Here is a 23,579-nt window from a genome sequence, read left to right on the forward strand (position 1 = left end):
CGGTTAACATGTTCGTTCCAGTTTTTTTTTCTTGTTTTTATCAACCTGTTAATATTTTGAATTTTGCATTGTTCGCGTATACTTGGTTTGTCTGTTTGTCTGTCTCTTAATGATATGCGCGCTATTGGTCTTAATACTTTCATTTCGATATTGTTGGTTTGTTGTTTCGTCTTTCTTGTATCGGTCCTTGTGTCCGCTGCATATGTTAGGATTGGTCTTATTGTTGTCTTGTATACTTTCATTTTGCTTTTCGTGGTCAGATATTTGTTTCTCCATATGGTTTCTCAAAGACAACCACTTACTCTTGCAGCTTTTGATGCTTGCCTTGTGGTCTCTGTTCTTATGTTCCTGTTACTAGTAATCTCTACTCCTAGGTAATTGAATTTCATTAATAATTGTTCTTCAATTTTGCCGTCTTTTTCTAGTTTGCATCTACGCGGCTCTTTACTGATCACTATACATTTAGTTTTTTCTACTGATTTTCTCATATTAAGTTTGTTTGCTGTGATATTGAAGGTGTGGAGCTGCCTTTACAGGTCATCTTCGTTATCAGCAATTAGTACTGCATCATCGGCATAGCATAGTATCGTGATTTTATGCGCTCCCATGTGGTATCCGTGTCGTTTTCTTACTTCGTAAATTATTTGATTCATCACCATATTGAATAACAATGGGCTGAGCGAGTGTCCTTGGCGGATTCCTCCTTTTAGTTCTATGCATTATATTTCCCCTCTTGGCATTATAACTCTATTCTTGTTAATTTCATTAATTGTCATTATTATCTGATGGTCTATTTGTTCAGCTTGTAATAAATTTAAGATGTCATTTTGCTTCACCCTGTCAAAAGCACTTTTTAAATCTACAAAGCACATGTATGCTGGTTTTCCATATTCAGTAGACTTTTCTATTATTTGTCTGATAATAAAAATTGCGTCTATTGTGCTGCGATTCTTCCGGAAGCCTTGTTGTTCATCTGCCATGTTCGCTTTTTCCTCGATTTTATCTTTTATGACTGCCGTTAACAATTTTAATGTACTATTCATCAGACTAATGCCTCTATAATTTTCAGGATTTCTCGAGTCTCCCTTTTTAAGTATCGGTAGCAGGAGACTTTCCTTCCATTCCGCTGGTACTACTCCGTTATTTATTATGTCGACGAATAATTTTAGGAGCCATTTGCGTAGTGTTGTTCCTCCATATTTTAGCAGTTCATTGTTTATCTTATCAGAACCAGGTGCTTTTCTGTTTTTTAAATTTTTTTATTCGTTCTTGTAGCTCTTCTTCTGATATTAGTATTCTATCGTGAGTTTCGTTATTAATTCTTTCTCTGTTCTCTTCTTCTCCTTCTCCATATAATTTTGTGAAATGCTCAGTCCATTGCTCCTCCGTAATTTTATCTAGCGTACAAATTCATTCATTTCTGTTTTGTGTCTCCTTATCATTTTCCACACTTTTTTCTGGGATCCATAGAGGTCTTATTCCATATCTTTGGTAAATTTCTCCCAGTGTTTTTTTTTGATGTTATCTATTTCTTGGTTTATTCTATTCCTAATTCTCACGTAGTCTTTTCATCCCTCCGGTGTCTTCACTCCTTTGTATGTTAGGAAAGCTTGTTTCTTTTCATTTGCTAGTGCTTTCACCCTTTCGTCGTACCATGCAGTTTTGTATTCCCGTTTATTTCTGTTAACTATTCTTTTACCTAAAGCTTCTTCTGCCGCTTATAGGATACATTTTTTAATAATTTTCCAGGTTTCTTCGATATTCTTTTTAGTCTCTAGGTTATGGCTGTTTAGCTTTTCTGTTAGTGTGTTTCTAAACTCTAACTTTAGTTTATTATTGGCCTTTCCGTTGTTGATATAGAGTTATGGGAAATATTCAGATATAAAAATTAAAGGACAAGAACTGAACTGTCAGGAATTCGGTTATTGAGTTTCATTGTTCTAATACTCAAGATAACTCGAAAGAGCCTATTACTTCACTGGTAAGTTACGAGCTTGTACAGCCCCTGACAAGGTATTACACGTAAAAGGTTTTAGATCAGGCCTTGCCTTCATACCTTAATCATAAGTTTAAGTTTATCTGCGACCATTCTTCCATCATTCTTTCTATAAAGTTGCTAGATATGCTGTAACATATCCATAGGGTTTTTTTTTCGGAATCCATATGTTATAAACCAATCATACTATAACCAATTGGCTAATTGTACATCTTCAATTTTTTAACGATACCCATTCTAGAATTGTGGAAGATGTACCAATTTATTCAGATCTGGTGGTATATCATACATATCATATGTTTTTAGAGTCACTTAATAGTCTTTGAAAAGTGTTTGCTGTCTGCGATCTAGTTTATCGCCATTATGTAAGATATGGTTGATTATTTTAAGTGCTCTGTTACCAAGTTTGCAGTTTAAGTCTCCATGAAAGAGTGTCATTGTTTGCAGGTATATTTTAACTAACTCATATTCAGTAAGGAAGCCTGATATGGCTTAAAGCTGATTCCTGACTGGTTTGCGCATTACTTCAACTCTATTAATATATGCCCGTCTAATATACATTTTGCCATGTGCTTGATTGTGTTTTATTTTCTCAATGGGTCTGTCCGGGTTTTCTTTGGTCGCATATGTAATTTTTCCCACTCTTATGGCCGATGCTTAATCGAAATATTCTGTAGCTAATGTTTTTTTGGAAAGTTTATCAGCACTTTCCTTATTTTATATTTACCAGTATTTTATACATACCAGTTTGACTGTCTTTGTTTGACCGATTTGTTGAGTTCCTCTCGGTATTCTCACACTAGCCCAGAATCCACCTTAGAGTGTAAAAAAACCCCAAGGCTACCTGGGAAACAAGACTGCAAGGCCAACCCGATCGTCAACATGTGAAAATCTTGTAACACAGTAGCAACCTATAATTTTAGTCTACATTAAGCTGGAAAGGTGTATAATGCAATTTAATAGATGCAAAGACTGAATATAGATACATTAGGAACTAGCAATGTTTAATGGCCCGATTCAGGCAAGATAAAAAATAACAATAAAACAAAATATTATTCAGGAAGTCAAGACAGTTCTCATGGATATGGTATCTGGATAATACTAAACAAAAACATTGATCAAGTGGTAGTAAATTTCACACTAAAATAAAAATTATACAAGTTTATGTTCCAACTGTAAATAAATCAGTCAGCTATATTGAAACTTTCTTCGAAAACAATTTTTTAAAATCCATTGAACCGCAGGATGTTACAATTATTTTAATGGGAGATTTTAACGCAAAGGATGGAAAAGAAAATGTAGAAAAATGTCCAGGAAGATACGGTATAGGAAAGAGAAACGAAAGGAGTAATAGGCTTATTTAATTATAAACTTTATTCAAATCAAAGGTAGATATCGAGCACAGTTTTTTGATAAATCTTGCCCTTGAATCTGTGCTCGATATCTGCCTTTTATTTGAGTAAAGTTTATATATTCGAGTATTCAACCATATATTATTTTATCTAATTATGCCAAAACAACAATTTGGTTATATCAAATACATTGTTTAGGCCGTCAAAGAAAAAAATATACACATAGAAGTCACCAGCATATCAAGTAGGGAGCATAGGTTAGACAAAGATACAGTAATTCAATTATATTAGAAAAATATATCCGATGTAGAATCAGACCACAACCTAGTAGTCATCAAAATTACCTGTGACCAGGGACACGTAAAGAGGACACAGCGGTATGAAATGCTACGACTGAAAAAACAGAGAAAGATAACAGGATTAAGGAGTGTGAAGAAGGAGAGTGTCACGGTTGAAAAATTTTAGGGACTAGTTTAAATGCAGTTCAATAGAACTCTTTAGAGCAGTGGAGGATAGAGCAAATATAGTAATGATGATATCCAACCTCCGATTGAGAGACGGCACTTAAAGACGAAAAAGAAGAAGAAGAAGGCTACTAAATTTTATATATCCATATTATGTATGGATCCGCTTTGGTTCGAAAGTTTTCTTAATAATTTCTCTTGCAGAGTGCATTATTGCAAAAATATCTGCCTGAAATATGGAGTTATATCAGAGGTGCACCAAGAAGAATAACTCTAGTACTCCAGCAGTCTACATCGAGTCTTTGCTGTGCCACATCCATATCGTAATAAAATGTTCACTTTATGTAAAAAAAATATTACAAAAGTACTTTAGGCCTGTATCTCGGTGTCATAAAATCAGAAATCATTATCCATTTAGTATCCCTTATTTTATTTATTATATTTCATAATCTAACCATTGCGTTGATATTTTCTTGCACTTTAAAATATGATATTCTTCTCCCCCATTTTATAACTATGTGTAAAGAAGGGAGGTAGAGTAGGACATTTATAGCTACTACTGGTTTGCCTTTAATTCATATCGATATTGAATTAATTCAGACTCTACTAGGTCTCTTAGTCTCTATGCTACCATACAGTCGTCGGAGCAGTCGACGACTGAAACAGCAGTAGACGACAGTCGTAGTTACTGAAATTCCGCTGTAATTTTCAGTATTTATATTTTCTCATTTCTCTTCCTTTTCTTCTTTTTTATGTAGACATGACTCTGCTTTTAAATGTGTCTACACTAAGTTGTCGTTCCATCGTTTTCATGGTCTTGCAACTGATCGTTTTTTTTTATCGGAGAACCGTCTCTTGCCTTCTTTACTACGTCGTATGTCATTATTGGTCTGATGAATGTTTTGTAAATTCTGCCTTTCGTTTCTTTTCCGATATTTTAATTTCTCCATATGGTTGCATTCAGGCAACCTGCGGCTCTATTTGCTCTATTCACTTGATCTTCCACTTCTGTTTCGAGCTTTCTATAGCTAGATAATGTGATGCCTAGCTATTTAATCTCCATCACTTGTTTTATTATATGACCTTCCAGCTCCAATTCACATCTTAGTACAACATGTTAAATTTTCTGACTGCTATGTTAAATTGGTGCAGCATACGTTGTAAATCATCTTTACTTTAAGAGAGTAGTATTGCCTCGTCTTCATAGAAGATTATTTTAAGTTGTTTTTCTCCCATTAGGTATCTTTTGACGTGACAACGTCTTAAATTAGGTTGTGGCTCGGAGTCACTCATGAAAAAGTGTAACGCCCGCTCACGTCTGTTACGATGAGTCACCGAACGAGAGAGAGGCCCGCCGGACCGGCGAATGCCTTGCGTCTCTCTCCCACTCAAACATGATCGGTCCGCTGGTGCGATGCTATTTCTCCTATCATCGTCCTATCCTCAACAAAATCACTCAAATAGAAATTAGTTAAGTTTAAGTTTACATGTACAATGTTTTAGTAAACAAAATATATTTCGATAGTTAAAATTTGTGCAATTCTTATTTTCATTCAATTCCTTGTTCCTTTTGTGCAATTTAATAATATTCATATCAATAAATATTCTACCGAGAAAAAGACGTTGTCACGTAAAATCTTCGCCCGTAAAACCGACTTTACAGGCAACCGATTTTTTTTTAGTTCTTCCTTTTTTTATTATTCAGCTGCAATTATCCCAGGCAGTGTTTTCTCTTTTGGTGGATGGATGAAATATACGTCATTTTCCATTCTCCTGCTACTGGCTATCTATTCAAATATCTATTAAAAGACATTTGCTAACATCTGAAAAAGTTCGGACGTTTCAATTTTGTTCAATTCAAGGTTATTTAGTCCTGAGGGGATATCTTCTCGACCGTAAGTTTTATTATTTTTACCCAATTATTTCCATACATTACCAATCCCATAACTATTTTTTTCTTTGAAAATTTGATTTACACAGTCGCCTTATTGTGTTATATTCCATCTAATCTTCTTTTAAAGTTTTTTTTTGTTAAAAATAGCTCTTCTATTCCACTATTTAATCAGAATTGGTTGCTTGGTGGTTTGGTATATTTTCTAAATATAGCGCTTTTATGAGCAAAGCTTTTTAGGATATATTTTGGTTTTTTAATGTTCATCGATTTGTTGACACTATAATTTTAGTTTTAGCTAGAAATTAATGTGAATCACAGTTTGATCCTCTCATGACCCTTATATCATTTACCTTTAACTCTCCATTTTGTTTTAAAATAACGTAGTCTACTATACATCTGGATGTATATATTAAAGCAATGTTAAATCTAGCCCATAACTAAGGATTGATAAGGAAGATATTAGGACAAACCCAATGTAGCGATGGTTCGTGGAGAATAAAAATGAACCACGAGCTGGATGAACTAATGCAGAGCGCAGATATTGTCAGATTTGTAAAGTCACAAAGACTAAACTGGCTTGGTCACCTAGAAAGAATGCCAGATAATCGAGCTGTAAAAGTAGTCCAGAGATAGAAGCCCCAAGGAAACAGAACAAGAGGAAGGCCCCGTAAAAGATGGATAGACGACGTAGAGAGGGATCTTAAAAATATGAACATCAGGCAGTGGCGAAGGAAAGTATCCGACAGGGCAGAATGGAAGAACATTGTTAAGCAGGCCAAGACTCACAAAGGGTTGTAGCGCCATTAGAAGAAGAAGAAGAACTAAGGATTGATACTATGTAATGATTAGTAACAAACACGTCACAAAGTACTTACTTTAATAAAAATTCTAAAACAAAAGTCCAACAAGCGTGTTTGAGGATATCCTTTTTGAATAATTTCCAAATCGGACGTATGAGGCATGGATGTGAGTGTTCTAGTTTTTCTAACTTCCAAAAAGTTTCAAGCTGATCTCCGAGGTAATCAGATTCATGTTCTTCAAAGGGCTTGTATAAGTCGTCTTCATTTAGCTCTTTGTTCCATCCCTTATAAAATAGTTTTAAACCCCAACTAAAACAAAAAATATGGTTAAGAGTAAGTAAGCTGTGACTAGTTTTAAATTAATATTGTCATTATTATTCTAAATATTTTTCCTTGTACTATCTCAGTTTTTTATCAAATATATAAAATGAAAAAATATATAAACAAATAAACACTTATATGATTCGATTTCCAGGTCGAAAGTCAATTTTCAAAATCATTTTAAAAACTGCTCTTCGAAAAATCTTTCAACATAGATCAGCATAACATTATCATACAATGTTTAAATCGAAAAGTGCTTAACAACAATAATACTAACATAGTGAAATATCGCTATTAAAACCAACAGTTTGTGGTAACATTAGAAGGAAATAGCACATATGCTCAACAGATAAGAAGCGGAGGCTGCCTACTTTTATCATTACTATTTAATATATACCCCGAAGAATTATTTACACAAGCACTTGAAAACTGTACATAGGGGCTCAAATTAAATGGTGAAACTATAAATAACATTTGTTTGCTGACGATATAGTTATTCTCGCTGAAAATGAGAAAGACCTGCAATGCTACTAAATACAATTTGCGATACTGGAAAATGGTGTGATTTAACAATAAACATTGTAGAAATGTATAGCAATCCATAAAATATTAGTAAAATAATAAGATAATAATTATAAGAGTAAAGTCATAACAAAGAAAGAGTAAAGAATGACGATATTAAACTTCTGGACTAAATTAAATATTTAGGAGTCTGGATTACTGAAGATCTAAATCTGGAATCAGAAATGTGATCTAGAATAGAGCAACCAAAAATAGGATTTTTGAAAATGAGAAAATTACTGAGTAACCAAAGCTGCAAATTCGATATAGGATGGTTAAATGTTATATCCACTCTATTCTTCTTTAGGCGCTAAAGTTTGGAATGGTAATATTGACTTAATAAGAAAGCTAAAGCTTTTTAGAAGACAGATCACATTACGAACGAAATAGTGTTGTGCAGAATGAGAAGAGACAAAACGCTTTTGATCAGCAATAAAAGGATAAAGACAGCATATATGCAGCACAACGAAGAACGAATATCCTTAAAAATGATAAAAGAGATCTTCTTCTTCTTCCTATGCCGTCCCCATTAGCGGAGGTTGGCGACCACATTTTTAAAAGCTAAGCTTCTCTGTCTTTTGCAACGTGGAATAATTCATCTACAGTCATGTTTGTCCAGTCTCGAAAATTTCGCAGCCATGACTTCCTCTTTCTACCTATTCCCTTTTTGCCATCGACTCTACCCTGCATGACGACCTGCAGAAGACTATATTTATTATTTCTTAGTATGTGTCCAAGGTATGCAGTCTTGCGTACTTTTATCGTTCTCAACAATTTTTTGTCTCGACCCATTCTTCTCAGCACTTCCTCATTGGTGACAATGGCAGTCCATGGGATTCTCAACATTCTCCGGTATATCCAAAGTTCAAAGGCTTCAATCTTTTTAACTATTTGCGCTTTTAGTGTCCATGTTTCTACCCCGTACAATAGTTGCGACCAGACGTAACATTCAACAAACCTCAGTCTCAGCGCAATATTCAGATTTTTGTCACAGAACAATTGTTTGAATTTTAAGAACGCTGCCCTTGCCATTTCTATTCGTACCCGGATCTCTTGGTCTGGATAAAAGAGATATTATTACTGATATAAAGAAAATATTGTATCGCTGGACCAATTACATCCAAAAGCTATTTAATGATGAAAGAGAAGAACTATCATTAGAAAGAAACAACAGAGGATACCGGTGCACCAATATTACGGCAAGAAGTCATCTATGCCATCAAAAACAACACAGAAGAGGGCAAAACTACCAGACCAGATGATGTTTCCATCGAATTATTAAAACTCATTGATGAAGATGTTACTGATGTAATGGTTGAATTCTTTAATTTAATATATCAGACTGTCAGAATCCCCAGACAATGGCTGCAATCGATCTTTGTGGCAATACCCAAAAAGTCAAGCGCAATATCCTATTCAGATCACAGAACAATACCTTTAATGGGTCACACGCCTAAAACACTTTTGAAAATAATAAACAGCAAAATTGTTAAAACTTTTGAGTATGGAATTAGTGACACACGATTTGGCATTAGAAATGATATGGGTACAGAGATGCATGAATATGAATTAGGGCACGAATTTATGTTTTTGTAGAATTTGAGAAGGCATTTGATAAGGTTTAACATAAAAAGCTTGTAGAAATATTGAAAATCAAAAATATTGACAGTCGTGATATGGAAAATATATCTAATCTATATTAAAATCAAACTACTAAGGTGAAAGTTGACAACCAGAACACCCGAGATAATACAGAGTGAAGTTTATTTAAAGAAGCGCTCTAAGATTCCATAGAAGGTATAACTATCAATGGAGAAGTTTTGAATAACTTGCGTTTTGCAGACAATACAGTAATAATGACGGATAACAACTGTAATTTACAGAACGTAATGCAACAACTTAATGAATGCTGTCATGGATATGGACTAAGGATAAATTTGAAAAAAACTAAATGCCTGATCATGAATAAATCAGCAGATGCAAACATCCAATTGATTGTTGAGGATACTGTAATTGAGAGTGTCGATACCTACAAATACTTAGGAACATGGATAACATCAAATATGAACCAAAGCAAAGAAATTAAGACACGCATTAAAATAGCATGTGCACCATTCGTTTATCTTAAAAAGTTTCTTTGTTGTCGGGATATAAGGTTTGGACTATGCCTAAAAATGCTTCGATGTTACGTATTAACTACTCTTCTTTATGGGTTGGAAGCATGGACATTAAAACAAGTGCCTCAAAATAAGTTGACCGCCTTTGAATTTTGGTGTTGTAGAAGAATCCTACGAATGTCATGGAGTCGAAGAATATCAAACGCAGAAGTTACTAAAAGAATAGGAAATGGAGCTGAAATAATATTGAATTTCAAAAGAAGAAAACTTACTTAGAAGAGGGAACTTAAAGAAAAAGATATGCAACAGTTGATTATGATGAACCGGATTAAACATATAGGAACTTTTAAGAAAATCCGAAGATAGAAATAAATTTGTAATGATTATAGCCAACCTTTATTAGTGGAGTCAGCACTAAAAGAAGAAAGTATAAATACTCAAATATAAGAATAATTTGGAAGTTAAACGTATGAAGTGTTACAAGTCATGTTTTGCACTAAAACACATTCGTGTATTACAATCGCTTGTTAGAGATACTGACTTTAAAACATTTAAACTAAACAGTAATAGATACATACAAAATACTTTACTTACCAAAAAAATAAATTTGACAAATAGTTTGAGCTTAGTTGTGGATGTTTTCCCTTATTCTTAAGTTCATCACTATTACCATCATCCATATTTCATATAACAACTATTTTTGATATTATTTGTGCCACGGGTAATCTAAACAAAAAATTAAAAATTAAAAATGAAACAATGCAGGAAAGGGTAAAATAATAATAACCGATTTTGTTGTTATGTTTCTTGTATGAGTTTGTCTCTTTCACAACTATGTCTGGTTTGACTAAGTCTTACTGTTTTCTACTAGTTTTATTTTCCATATTAACGTTGCTTATTTGACCATAACAATATTTATAGATCCACATCTAGAATCTTGACATTAACCAATATCTTTTCAGCAAACATTAAATACTGTTTCAAGTCATTTACATCGCAGCTCGTAAAAAATATATGGTACATAAATTAATAAATTGCCTAAATCAGTCTTTGTTACTCTGTCAAAATTGTTAATATAATTTTGTTAACAAAAGATTTGTTAATAATAGAATTTTCAGAAAAAATAAAATAGCATTAAATTTTAACGTCTTATGACTATATTTTATATATATTTTACCCTGTTGAATTACATATTAATATTTTTATTATATTTTTAGTTACTTTCGCAATATTTGTAACCAAATCGTACTAAACATTCTACCGAAAAATTTGCTACATACAGTGGCTTACAGTTCATAGTAAAATTAACTTGTGTCAGGGGCTCAATATTTATTCGATAAAATTACATACTGAAATTAAATTACTATAGGTGTTCTAAAATAGCATGAGCTATTTTTTGAGTTTCAAATATACCATACTTTTAAACAATAAATATTTAATTATTTTATGTATGACTTTGATGTCACAGCTAAAATGATACAAACTTTAAAACAAAAAAATATAATAAAGAACTCGACCCATTGAAAAATTATTGTTAATATTCCTCCTTAATTATCAATTACAGCCTGTAGTCGTATTGGCATTGATTCAACCAACTTTCTGGTGTACTCTGGGGAAATTTTGTCCCAAGCTTGAATAATTTTTACTTTTAATTTATTTCTATTTGAAATTGGATCGCAATTTATTTCACTTTACTTTTAATGTCAATCACAAATTTCAATAACATTTAAATTTGGTGACTGGGCTGTTGATTTAATGACATTTCTGCAATTATAAAGCAACCAAGTACGAACCCGATATGACGTGTGTTTTGGATCGTTGTTCTGATAAAACCGGTAATAATTGTTATTGATACCTAATTTTTGCGCGCTATGGGCAAGATGCTACCTTAATATATCCAAATACATGTATTGGTTCATATTTTCTTTAATAAAATGCATGTTATCTACTTCTGCAGATGACATACACCCCCACATATTCAATCCACTTCCACCGTGCTTTACTGTAGCTTTTATATTTTGTAATTTTAATTCGTTATTTGGCTTTCTCCACACCGATATTTTTTAAATGGACACAAACAAGTTTATTTTGGTTTCTTCAGCAAACATTACTGTTACTCCAAATTATTCTCCAAACTATTAATTCAAAAGTTCAAATCCTTGTTATTATGCTAACCAGGGAACACCAATCTAATACACCTATTTCTTTGGCTAATAAAAGATTTATTCCTAGCAGTTTGACCATGTAGATTATTCTTTCGTAATATCCGTCTAACTGTTTCGAAATTACATCTTTTTCCAAAATGTCTTTTTACATCATCTCGCAATTTTGGTGCACTTTTTTGGGAGTATTTGCTTTTTCCCTGACAATCCATCTTTAATTATGTTTGGTAAAAATCTTATTTGGAGCTAAGCTTGATTTATTTTTAACTCAATTTTCATTTCGGTAAAGTTCAATAACGTGCTGAACTGTTGATGAACATTTATTTACCATTTTGGATATGTCTCTTTGGCTATATCCATTTATATGGTGAGTAATAATTAAATTTCTTCCACTAATTGTTGTTTGAAAATACTTTGACATGTTAAATTAAACATAAAAATAACTGCAATATGAATTTTATGCAACGTCTACTTCGCAAATTTCAAATTGATAAGTTGTGTAATGTTTTATCTTATTTGCATCATTTTAGCTGTGACATCAAAATCATACATAAAATAATTAAATCTTTATTAGTAAGTATTGTATATTTGAAACACAAAAAACAGCTTATGTCATTTTAGTTGACTTAAAGTAATTCTATACCAGTATGTTACTTTTTTCTAATAAATATTGAGCCACTGGTACAAGCTAGTTTTATTAAGTAGCGACTGCATCATTTAAGCTGTAAGCCACTGTAGTTTGCTTTATTAGCAAAATGGTGTTGGCTTCTTATCTGTTTACCATATATTTTCTTCCGAATTAATATGAATCTTCCCACTCAGTTATCCCATGTTTATTAACATATCTTATTAAATTCTTTAGTTTTGATAGAAGATTAGTTTTTTCTTATTGTAGCATTGAATGGGCTTGAACTTTCACCTAAATAAAACTTAAGGAATTTATAAAATAATGTATGAATGTAATTACTTGTTATTTTCTGTTTATTTTAGAAAAAATATATTTTTCCGTCGACCATCCATTTATGATTAATTTTAACACCCTCAAAATCATTGATTAATGACCACTATTAATGAATGATTTTCTATTAATGAACGATTTTATTATAGGCAACACAACATACATTGCTTGTATAATAATTTAACCACATTTAACGCTCTGTGATTGGCAGTGACCTGTGGTGTAGGCAACCAAACATATAGGTACCTATTTATATTCCCACTAAAAAATTATTTAAAATGACATAGCCGCTGTAAGTACTGTCTGTCATTGTATGTCATTATTTATCGTTAAGTAAATAAAAATTTAAACTAAGATATTTTTATTTCTGAAAAGTTCGGTCGACAGAAAAGTTTTGTAACGAACTCGTGAATTAAAATGGCGATTAACAATCTCGAACATTAACGCACTCGCTTCGCTCGCGCGTTAATATATCTCAATTGTTAATCGCCCTTATTAATACACTTGTTGGTTAAATAACTAATAATGTGTTTGTTGTTTTAAATGTTAAATATTGTTTGTAAACGACAAGGGATACTCATTTTTAACTAGAATATATACTCCAGTTATAAGAGATAAAAATGCCACTGATTTCCCCTAAAATCCCTCTTGTACGGGGGAGGGGAGGAAAGACGGAAAACATCGATTAGAAAAAAATGTTTTGAACCAGAAATATAGCTGAGATGATTTTGAACAAAAATGTATATTCGTACTTTTTGTGTTGAATGAACCGTACTCTCAGAAATTCAGGAAACCTGCAAAAAAGATTAATTATATATCCATAACTTCATTTTTAAATGAACATTCCAAATACAAAAAAAATTTCCTCTTTATTTTTTTTTATTCGTTTGACCGCCACTTCTTACTTTTAAACTTTCTACTGGCCATGTTCCTTCAAATTGTATTAGAACTTCCTTTCCTATTCCAGTACATTTTTTTTTACTATTTTTGCCCTGAATAAATTCTAGTTTCTAAAAATCAGAGAAAAGCAGAGAATATTAATTTTGGGACCCCAAAAAAGATGCAAAAAAGTTTACTACTTTTACCCCCCGGCTTCCCCCTAGGACCCCCCTCGCATGAGGGTAACGCATAAAAATCGATTTACCAAGAATCTGTGCACCGTAGAAAAAAATATTTCAAATAAAAAATGTAGGTAAAATAATTTTAAACAACAATGTTTAAGCATTTTTTGTGTAGAATGAACCGTAAGATCAATAAAATTGATCACTTTCATTGCCCAGTTGTAGTAAAATTTACAATTTTAGAGATCAATTTTTAAAACCTATGACATGAAATTTCAATTTTGAGTTGTGGTAAGAAATATAAGGCATTTGAAATATGAATAAAAAACGTATAATTTAGTGTTTTACATTACAAATGATTACATGTCACGGTAAATGCATTTAAGAAGACGGTTTTGGGTACAGTTTATTGCAGAAGTTTTGTTTTTTTGAAAAACGTACTAGGGTAATTGAAACAAAAGTTTTAAATGTTTTAGATTGTTTTTTGTGTGAAAGTTTAAATCCAGCGTTTTTTAAGCATATTTCAAATGCCTCACATTTGTTGCCAAAACTCAAAACTAAAATTTCATGCTATAAGCTTTAAAGGTTAGGCACTAGTAATCGAAACTTTATAGTAGCCAGTCAATGAAAGGGATATATTGTATTGATCTCGTGAAAATCATAAAAAAATGGCAAAAATTGCGCCACGTTTATTTATTTAACACCTGTATAAAATCTGAGTTTATTTGCGGCAAAATACAAAAACTGTTTACCAAAGCTGAACTCTTTACCTTTAAAACGCATCTTGATTTTTGTCGTTAGGTTACCTAAATCAAAAGATATCGAATTTTTATTCAACATTGATTTCGTGCGCGTAACTAACATGCAATATCGACGGTCCCTTCAAGGGTTGTTTCTAAGAGAACGGTTTATTTTACACAAAAAAGGTTATAAATATTTTTGTTTAAAATTATCTAAGCTACATTTTTTATTTAAAACATTTTTTTGTACGGTGTACAGATTCTTAATAAATCGATTTTTGCGTTTTTAGGGGGGAAGCCAGGAGGTAAAAGCGGTAAACTTTTTTGCATCTTTTTTTGGGTCCCAAAATTAATATTCTCGGCCTAAATTTAGCTTGTTCGTATGATTTTTAGAGGTTCAGTGCTATTTTCGTCTCTGACGACTGGAGTATACGTGATTTTTATGTATCCTCTCCAATATTTTAATTTAGTTTTACTTTTTAATTCGATGTCCAGCACAAACAACTTTGGTTCGCAGTCTCACTAAATATAATTATCCACGTTGTCTCTTAAATGTTTTTAATTTATGCTCTCTTTTTTTAAGAGCAACTACACATTTCCTACTTTTAGGTTGAGCGCCCACCCCGCAACTATTTTAAAATAACGGTTGAAAACCAGTGAGAAACTGGTCTCGTGGACAGATCGTCTCGGGGGCGAATAGACCGTAGGTTTATAACAGTTGCTCCGTGGGCGCTCAACCTTACCTGTCAGATTTTTAAGATTCCAAGAATCTATCCTGATTTTGCTAACTTGTAATGATTTGGTTTTCTTTATTAGTTAACGTAATATGAACTACTGTGCACCATAATTTATCTTCTCTCCCAGGTATCACGTATTTTCTACATATTAAAAAAGTTAATAGTGGGTATACTTCACCGTTAATTTAAAGAGCTTTATTTTTATTTCCTAACGCTACGTCTAATATTTTTTTCAGTCTATTTATTTTTGTTTTTTATGTATCAGTATTTTGAGCAACTGAAAACAAAAAAACAGGTATTTCAAAGTTTTATGATATCTAAAAAATTAATGTAGTATATGTATTTTGAATACGGCAGATAAAAAATATATAAAATATTACAAAACCAAACATTGTAAATATCCTTGATCAATATTTATAAAGTGTTAATGTTTTGTCTAAATGTTTGGGTTATAATAATTATTTCCACGATTGTATCATAACATTTACTACGATTAATTTTATTTTATAATGTATGCGTTATTTTCCAAGAAAAATAATTTTAAAATTTGTAATATATACAGCACAGTACAGTTTGTTTGGGAATAATAAGCCGCCACCAGATCAAACATATCAATGAGAGAACAAAATAGTCTAAGGTTCTTTTCAGAACCAACACTGATATCCAGGATAAATTTCCAGGTAATCATTAATTGCAAACAAAAAAATACAAATAGAGTACTCTAAAGCAAATACCTGGGCACCCCGTGCGTCCACATCAAGCAGAGACACACAGGCTCTTTGGCATCCTGGGTAAGTACTTTGTTCTCGAAATATCGCAAAAAAGGCTAGATATTGCTATATTTGTTAAGCCACAATACACATTATAAAAGTAGCTTTAAATCTGGGCCATGCAGGTCTTCACGGCTGATTTTGTACAATTTTGAGAGCACTTTCACTCATGCTAACAGAAGAAATATATTAAACATTAAGTTTAGATATTTCACTTGGAAATTTCAGTCCATCATTAAATATATTCAAATATAAATCACAAGTTATTATATTCAATAATTAACATTTACACTTACACAATAAATTTTATTTTAAACCATAAATTTTGCTATATGAATGCAACATGAATTTTTACAATAAATTGCACCAAAATATCATGAAAAATAGAACATGTTCTAATTTTTCGCCTAGCACAGAAATTGCATTAAAATATCTTTTGGCCATGCGCAGTTACACAATCTCTCTTACATTTCTCTTGCATAGCATTAAAATTGCATAATGTAGAAATGCATAATGTAGTACGAATTGAAAAAGAGACATCTGAAGAAATGGAAATAAAGAGAGGAGTCAGGCAAGGCTGCATACTACCACCTCTATTATTTAACGTTTTTTCCGAAGAGGTAATTCGAGAAACTCTGGAAGATGAAACAATCGCCATAAGAGTAAATGGAGTCTTAGTTAACAACATCAGATATGCAGATGATACAGTAATAATAGCCGATAATTTACAAGACCTAGAAAGACTCATAAGTAAAATAGTAATGTGTAGTAGGAAGTACGGACTCTCGCTCAATATCAAAAAGACGAATTTTATGAAAATTTGTAAAAACAACCATAATACTTACGAAATCTTAATAGTAGAGGGCCAGCAGATCGAAAGAGTAAAAAATTACAAAAAATTACACTTACCTAGGAACACTTAATAACAGAAAATATTGACTACACTGCAGAAATCAATGTCAAAATCGAAAAAGCACGTTCTAATTTTATGAAAATGAAAAAGTTCCTATGTGGCAAAGACTTAACATTAGCTCTTAAAGTACGCCTAACAAAATGTTACCTATAGAGTGTACTATACTATGGAGTGGAATCACGGACGTTAAATCTAGACACAATGAGACGACTTAACGCTTTTGGAATGTGGATCATTAGAAGAATTTTGAGGGTTTCCAGGGTAGATAGAGTTACGAACAATGAAGTACTGAGAAGAATAGGTAAAGATAAGGAAGTTGAACTTACAATTAAAGAAAGAAAGCTACAGTATCTCGGACATGTGATGCTGGGCGAGAAGTATGGCATCCTGCGACTCATAATGCAAGGAGATATAGATGGTAGAAGAAGCATCGGAAGAAGACGAATTTCATGGCTTAAGAACCTGAGAAAATGGTTTGGATGCAGCTCAAAGCAACTATTTAGAGTTACTGCCTCAAAAATTAAAATAGCTATGATGATTGCCAACCTCCGTAGCGGAGATGGCACCTGAAGAAGAAGAATGTAGAAATAGCTTAACCGTCGACAACAAATGAAACTGACATAGAAGTACTCACAGTAGCCTCAAAAGGGTGTACGACTCCATTTCAAAAAGTCAACATCAATCAGTAGTAATAGAAGCCAATGCAGCCATAAAAAAACCTCTTAAACGAGACTCGAATTAAAGAAGGGAAATTTGTCAGATTTTTTAGTAAAATTGGATTTAGCTCCTGCGGATCTTGGACCAGACCCAACAAATTACGAAAGATTTATTCTACAATAAGATACGTGTGAAAACAATAAATCCATTTAGTGAAGTCCTCATCAACTGCAGTTCAATATTACTTGAAAAATTAAAAAAGAAAAATAGGAGAAAATCGACATAACATACAGTAGCAAGATCGCTAGGAACTTTATGAAAAAACTTAACGTCGACCCTTTAGGACAGAAATACATTATACGTAAACGCCAATCGGGTACCACATCATTTATTGAGAAACGGGAAAACTGAACAGAATGCAAAAGTCCAACCGTTGCTGAAGGTTGATCATTTTAATACATCGTTTATCCTAAAGGAACTAAATGACAATATATATTAGTTGAAAAAATGACGTATACACTGTAGCTATTTAACGCCTGTGTGAGAATCAAGAAGATACCAAAGCCCTGGCAGGAGTCGCAAATTATAGCCTTGCTAAAACCTGGGAAATATCTAGCAGAACCAAGCAGTTGCAGATAGGGATTACAGAGGTGGCATTGGTTAATTTGTCAACGGTATACGAGACCAGAAACCACAATAAGACTTTTTTAAAAAATCTTTAAATCCACTAGACACATTAATCTAATAAAGCTAATTGCATCTGTACTGTATAACAGGGGGTTCTTCATCACCTTAAATGGTAAAAATAGTAGATGAAGAAACCAAAAAATGCCTTTCCCCAAATAAGTGTAATTGCACCAATGCTGTTCAATATTTTTACCAACAGTTAGCCCACCTCTAAATTTTCTAAACAGTTCCTATAATATGCCGACGATCTGGCTATAGTTGTTCAAGACAAGACCTTCTATGGAGTCACAGTCACAAATAAAGTCCAAAATACCAAAAATATCTCGTAGTACAATAATCTACTAGCATGTTTAGCAAGAAATAAAACCTAGTTTATTTGAGATTTTTTATTTCCAATACAATACGTAAACAAATAGGATAATTAATTTTTTTAATAAAATCTATTGTTAATAAACATTTAATACGTTTATTGAGAAATGATTCATAAATATTAGATTCACAAATATTACTAAAAAAAGAAAATAAAAAATAAAAAAAAATGTTTAAGCAATTTAGACGGTTTTATTAACCAATTTATTTATTTTTAAATAATGCATATTCATAATGTACGCAAACCGTACACACAAATTATAAAAAGGGTTAAAATCCATAAACAAGAACCAGAGATACAGTTAACATCTCCTTCCTCTCCATCGCTCCCGCGAGTTTCAAAGCCGGCCGATTTTGAGGACCACATTTTTGAGGCTTTGTGAACGGTTTCATTGAAAAGCAATCTTTTTTAAATTCGGCACTTTAAAACTTTAAAGTGGGCTTTAAAGCCCACTTTTCTTTATCATAATAATGGACAAAATAATACAAACAGTACGTAAAGGTCATGGTTACATAATGGGGAACAAAGAAACCCAAATATTATGTTATGCAAACGACGCCGCATTCATCGCCGAGACAAAAGACGATCTCCAAAGATTACCACACATCTTCAATACAACAGCCAAAAAATACAATATGGTAATATCAGCAGAAAAACCAAATGCATGTCAACATCTAAATACCCACTACGATGTAAAATAGAAATTGATTGGAAAATAATAAAGCAGGAATCAAGGTTTAGATATATGGGAATAGATATAATGACAACAAAGCTTAAAAGCAAGTAAAGCGACGGGATTTCTTAATGACACAATCTGGAAGAACAAACACCTAAGACAAGACAGAAAAACAAGGATATATAAAGCAGCAATTAGACATATATTAACATACACGGCGGAGACAAGACCTGACACATCTAAAACGAGATGACTACTAGAAACAACAGAGATGAAAATACTTCGAGGAATATCAAGGAACAGTCTGTTGGATAGGAAGAGAAGCGAAAACATAAGAAGAACATGCAATATAGAAGACATAAATGGATGGGTGACAAAACGGAAACAGGAGTGGAACAAACACATTAGCAGAATGCCAGAGGATAGGATACTACGAATAGCACGAGATAAGTCACCAAATGGACGAAGAAGTATTGGCAGACCAAGAAACAGATGGTGCGATAATTTAAACAATTTAGGAGGCCAATATTAAAAAGGAAACAGGCTTTAAAGCCTACATACAAGAAGAAAGAAGGAAGAGGAAAACTTTAAGGAATATTCTTTCAAATGACGTTAAATGGAATCTTTTAATTCTTATAAACAAAGCTGCTGTCAATTAAAAAAGGGACTAACTAAAAAAGGGACCAAATTTTCCTTGGACAACTTTTTCTTTTTTAAATTTGTGAAAAAATGCAAGCTTTCCAAATATATGAAAAAATAATTTTCTCGCAAGTAATAGTTAAAGAGTTATTCTAATTTTTATAAGAAAAAAATCGACATGTTTTGAAAAATGATTTTGCAATATTTAAAACCATTTTTCTTCATTTCTTTTTAATAATATTATTAGAATGAACCTTCTTCTTTCATAATCTATCCGTAGAATTACTGAAACTTCATCATTTTCTGACTTAATTGTTGCAAAACAAAAGTAATTTGGGATAAAGAATAAAATAACTTATAAACTATTTGACCGATCGATTTAAAATTTTGACCTTATTTGAAGCAGTAAAAGAGCCAACTATCCATGTAATATATTGATTCAAAGTTTGTTCAAAAAAAATTGTTAATTGGTTAATAACTAATTAAGTCCAAAAAATCTACTAAAGAAAACATATACTTTCTTGTTATAGATGTCCACACTACTTAAAATAGATCTCGTTTGTCTGACCGGGTCGGTGTCATGAGAAAAATCTTATTTTCCTGGACTATAACATTTATTTGAGGAAATAGATGGTATTTGCTAATAATTATTTAAGTACAATGTATGATATCTAAGAAAGGGTTAATTGAAAATAAATAAACAACCAGATAATATAAGGCAAAATAGCTATTAAACGCCTTCATCCGATAAACTGGAGCTAGATCTTAAAAGAAGTAAAATAGATCAGAAAAATCCTTACTAAAAAGACATAGACTCAATAATAAATATCATAAGCTTACCTTTAATTAAAACTTTTTTTAAAAACGTTTTAAATCAATCAGTTATTTTTTTAAACGCAATGAAAACTTCATCTAACATATGTGGTTTATTTATCAATTTCAGTGTTATCGAAATAGTATATAAAATAATGATAACAACCTGCCAATTACCTTTAATTAAAAACAAATAAATAATTGAATGGATATGGGTAAACATATTTTTCACCATTGCAAATTAACTTCGTCCACTAATAAGCATAAAGCTTCCTACTTTTCTAGTCTATTTACCACTTGTATATCCTCCAGGCATTCCTCTATTAAGACTGTTTTATCAGCGAATTTTAGTTGGCCTACCAATAATTATATTTCTTACTGTTTTTATCAATACTTCATGGAATTTTGGTTTTGAACACATGTTTAACAGAGTGGGAATCGACATAATATAAACGTACTTGCTCACCGCTGTATTAATTACGTAATTAATCTATTTGCTCTAATATAATTTAAGAGGTTAGTCTTTGTATGTGGGTATATTTTATTTTATAAAAACCCTTAAAAGGGCAACATTAAAAGCACGAACGTTTTCGGAACAACTGTTCCATCATCAGGTTAAAATACAGGTTACCATGCCTGAGCCACCAAAATATTTGGGTAAAAACCCTTTAAAAGGTAATGTGTTACCAAAGATTGTACATGATGTTAATAATATTATATGATGTTTAATATTTTAATTAAATTTTACTTCAGGTAACATACACCCATGCTTAAGTGAGTTCCAGTGTCCGGAGAGTAAACCTCTTCAAACGGACTTCAGCTGGTAACTGAAGTCCGCTGGTAACTGAGTCCGAGAGCTTAGTGCTCTCGGGGCTCTGCTTTCTGCATTTATTTTCCATACTCTCTGGCTGAGAATTGTTTCAACTTAACTTCGTGTTTTTATTTCAACGAAGAAATTGTCGTGTAAGAAGTATCTTGCCTTTTTCAAGGCAAGACACCGAAGATAAATATTTTCCAAGTCCATAACCCGAAAATGGACTTAAGTAGAGGAGCTCTCGACAGTATATTCGAAGCCCTCTACAGAGCACCCGGGGATATCAGAAGGTGGTTAGACCCTTAATTGTTCCCCCGAGGTGACATGGCGCCCGACAACGTGGTTAACATCCGAACCCACGACCCAGCTCGAATTCACAGAAGGCAACACACCATTGACTTCAACATGGGTTAAAGTCAAGAGAATAATGGGGAGAACCACGTAGTGTTAGAAAGCAATACTCTAACACTCCGACATCGAGGCCTTCTGCAGACCTGATTTCTTCGACGTGTAGACACCTTTGACGAGCCAGGCTTCTTCGAAGTTAGAATCCCCAGATGCCGATGGAAGTCCCGGAGTAGACCCAGTCATCGCCCCCCTAGCGAAAGTGGTCGGAAGACCACGTAGGCTTCGGCACACTGGTACCCTACGAAACCCCGTTGGATATGGCAGATGGGATCCGGACGACCGAAAAGAAGACGAACCCGTTGAAGGAGTTGGCACACCGACCGAGGATGGACCTGTAGGAGCTTGAGATGCCGTCATCACCACCGACCTCCCCCTGTAAGTGGTGCAGTGTTGTGTGAATTATTTTGAACATTTTTACTTGTATTTTTATGCATATTTTCTTGTGTGTTTTCACATGTATTTTTATTGTATTTTTTATTGAATAAGTATTTTTTCACAGCCGCAGAGTCTCCAGAGGAGGGGGGATGTCATCGAATGCGATAGTCTGTGGACTAGTACGTATTTCGATGCGCATCGCCCCGCCTCGAATTTTCCCATTGGCTCATGACCTGGAAATCACTATTTATCGCTCGAACAGCGCATATAAATATTGACGATTTTCAGGTCAGTTCATCACGGGCTCTCCGAGAGCTTAGTGCTCTCGGGGCTCTGCTTTCTACATTTATTTTCCATACTCTCTGGCTGAGAATTGTTTTAACTTGGTGTTTTTACTTCGACGAAGAAATTGTCGTGTAAGAAGTATCTTGCCTTTTTCAAGGCAAGACACCGAAGATAAATATTTTCCAAGTCCATAACCCGAAAATGGACTTAAGTAGAGGAGCTCTCGACAGTATATTCGAAGCCCTCTACAGAGCACCCGGGGACATCAGAAGGTGGTTAGACCCTTAATTGTTCCCCGAGGTGACAGCAGAAGGGCCTGCATAATTCGTTTTCGTTCCATACCATAAAGGAGTTACTTTTATTCTATCTTTAAAAAGAAGTTCCATAATCTGCTTCAAGGGAATGGGCTTGAATCGGAAACATCTCATACAGCTGCGATACACTTTTCTCGCCCACGCTCGCTCTACCAGTTTCGTCCTCTCACTAGGCAAAAATGTTTCCTGAGAGTACCTAACAATTGCTGCGGTCCTCAATGTAACAACCTCTTGAGCTCCATTTGCAATACCAATAATGTAAGTTTATGTTTAGCGTTTAATAAAAGAGGGTGTTTTTGCGAATAAGGCATATTTGCTAATTTTAATCTACCCTCTCCCTGAGAAATCCTACCTCATCTAGAAACGGATTTAAATTAAGGAGATTTTTGCCAAGGTTTTCCCCTTTCAATGTCCTTATTTATGTTCCAAAGCTCTTTTTTATTAGTCCAGTAATAATGCGTCCATAGAACGCTCCAATTGTAAAGGAGATAGTGCACTAGTTACGTCAAAGTCCCTTTATCTGATCTTTTTAACATACCTAAAACAATATGCCGCAGCTCTCCACAACTGAAATTTTGAAAGTGGACTAGTTTTGGATCTTTTTTAGTAGCTATATGTGAAACTACTGTACGAGTTAGATCTAGTAACTCCAAAAGATCAACAATTCTTGAAACCTCTGACCATATGGATCGTTT

At 33.1% G+C, this 23,579-nt stretch overlaps 1 protein-coding gene across 2 annotated transcripts in view; it reads right to left on the minus strand.

The window, feature by feature from the left end:
- Window positions 1-23,579, minus strand: part of LOC140432428 (ATP-binding cassette sub-family C member 4-like) — an 85,495-nt gene that overhangs the window by 38,614 nt on the left and 23,302 nt on the right. For both annotated transcript variants that reach the window (XR_011949801.1, XM_072520324.1), the window contains exons 2-3: window positions 10,100-10,231; window positions 6,582-6,815 (exon numbers count right to left, since the gene is read on the minus strand). Coding sequence is in view for 1 of the 2 variants with exons in the window: in XM_072520324.1 (XP_072376425.1) it covers window positions 6,582-6,815; window positions 10,100-10,185 (320 nt within the window). In the remaining variant the exon portion in view is untranslated. The remainder of the gene's footprint in view (window positions 1-6,581; window positions 6,816-10,099; window positions 10,232-23,579) is intronic.

Source organism: Diabrotica undecimpunctata, chromosome 1, assembly GCF_040954645.1.
Source record: "Diabrotica undecimpunctata isolate CICGRU chromosome 1, icDiaUnde3, whole genome shotgun sequence".
NCBI classification, from domain to species: Eukaryota; Metazoa; Arthropoda; class Insecta; order Coleoptera; family Chrysomelidae; genus Diabrotica; species Diabrotica undecimpunctata.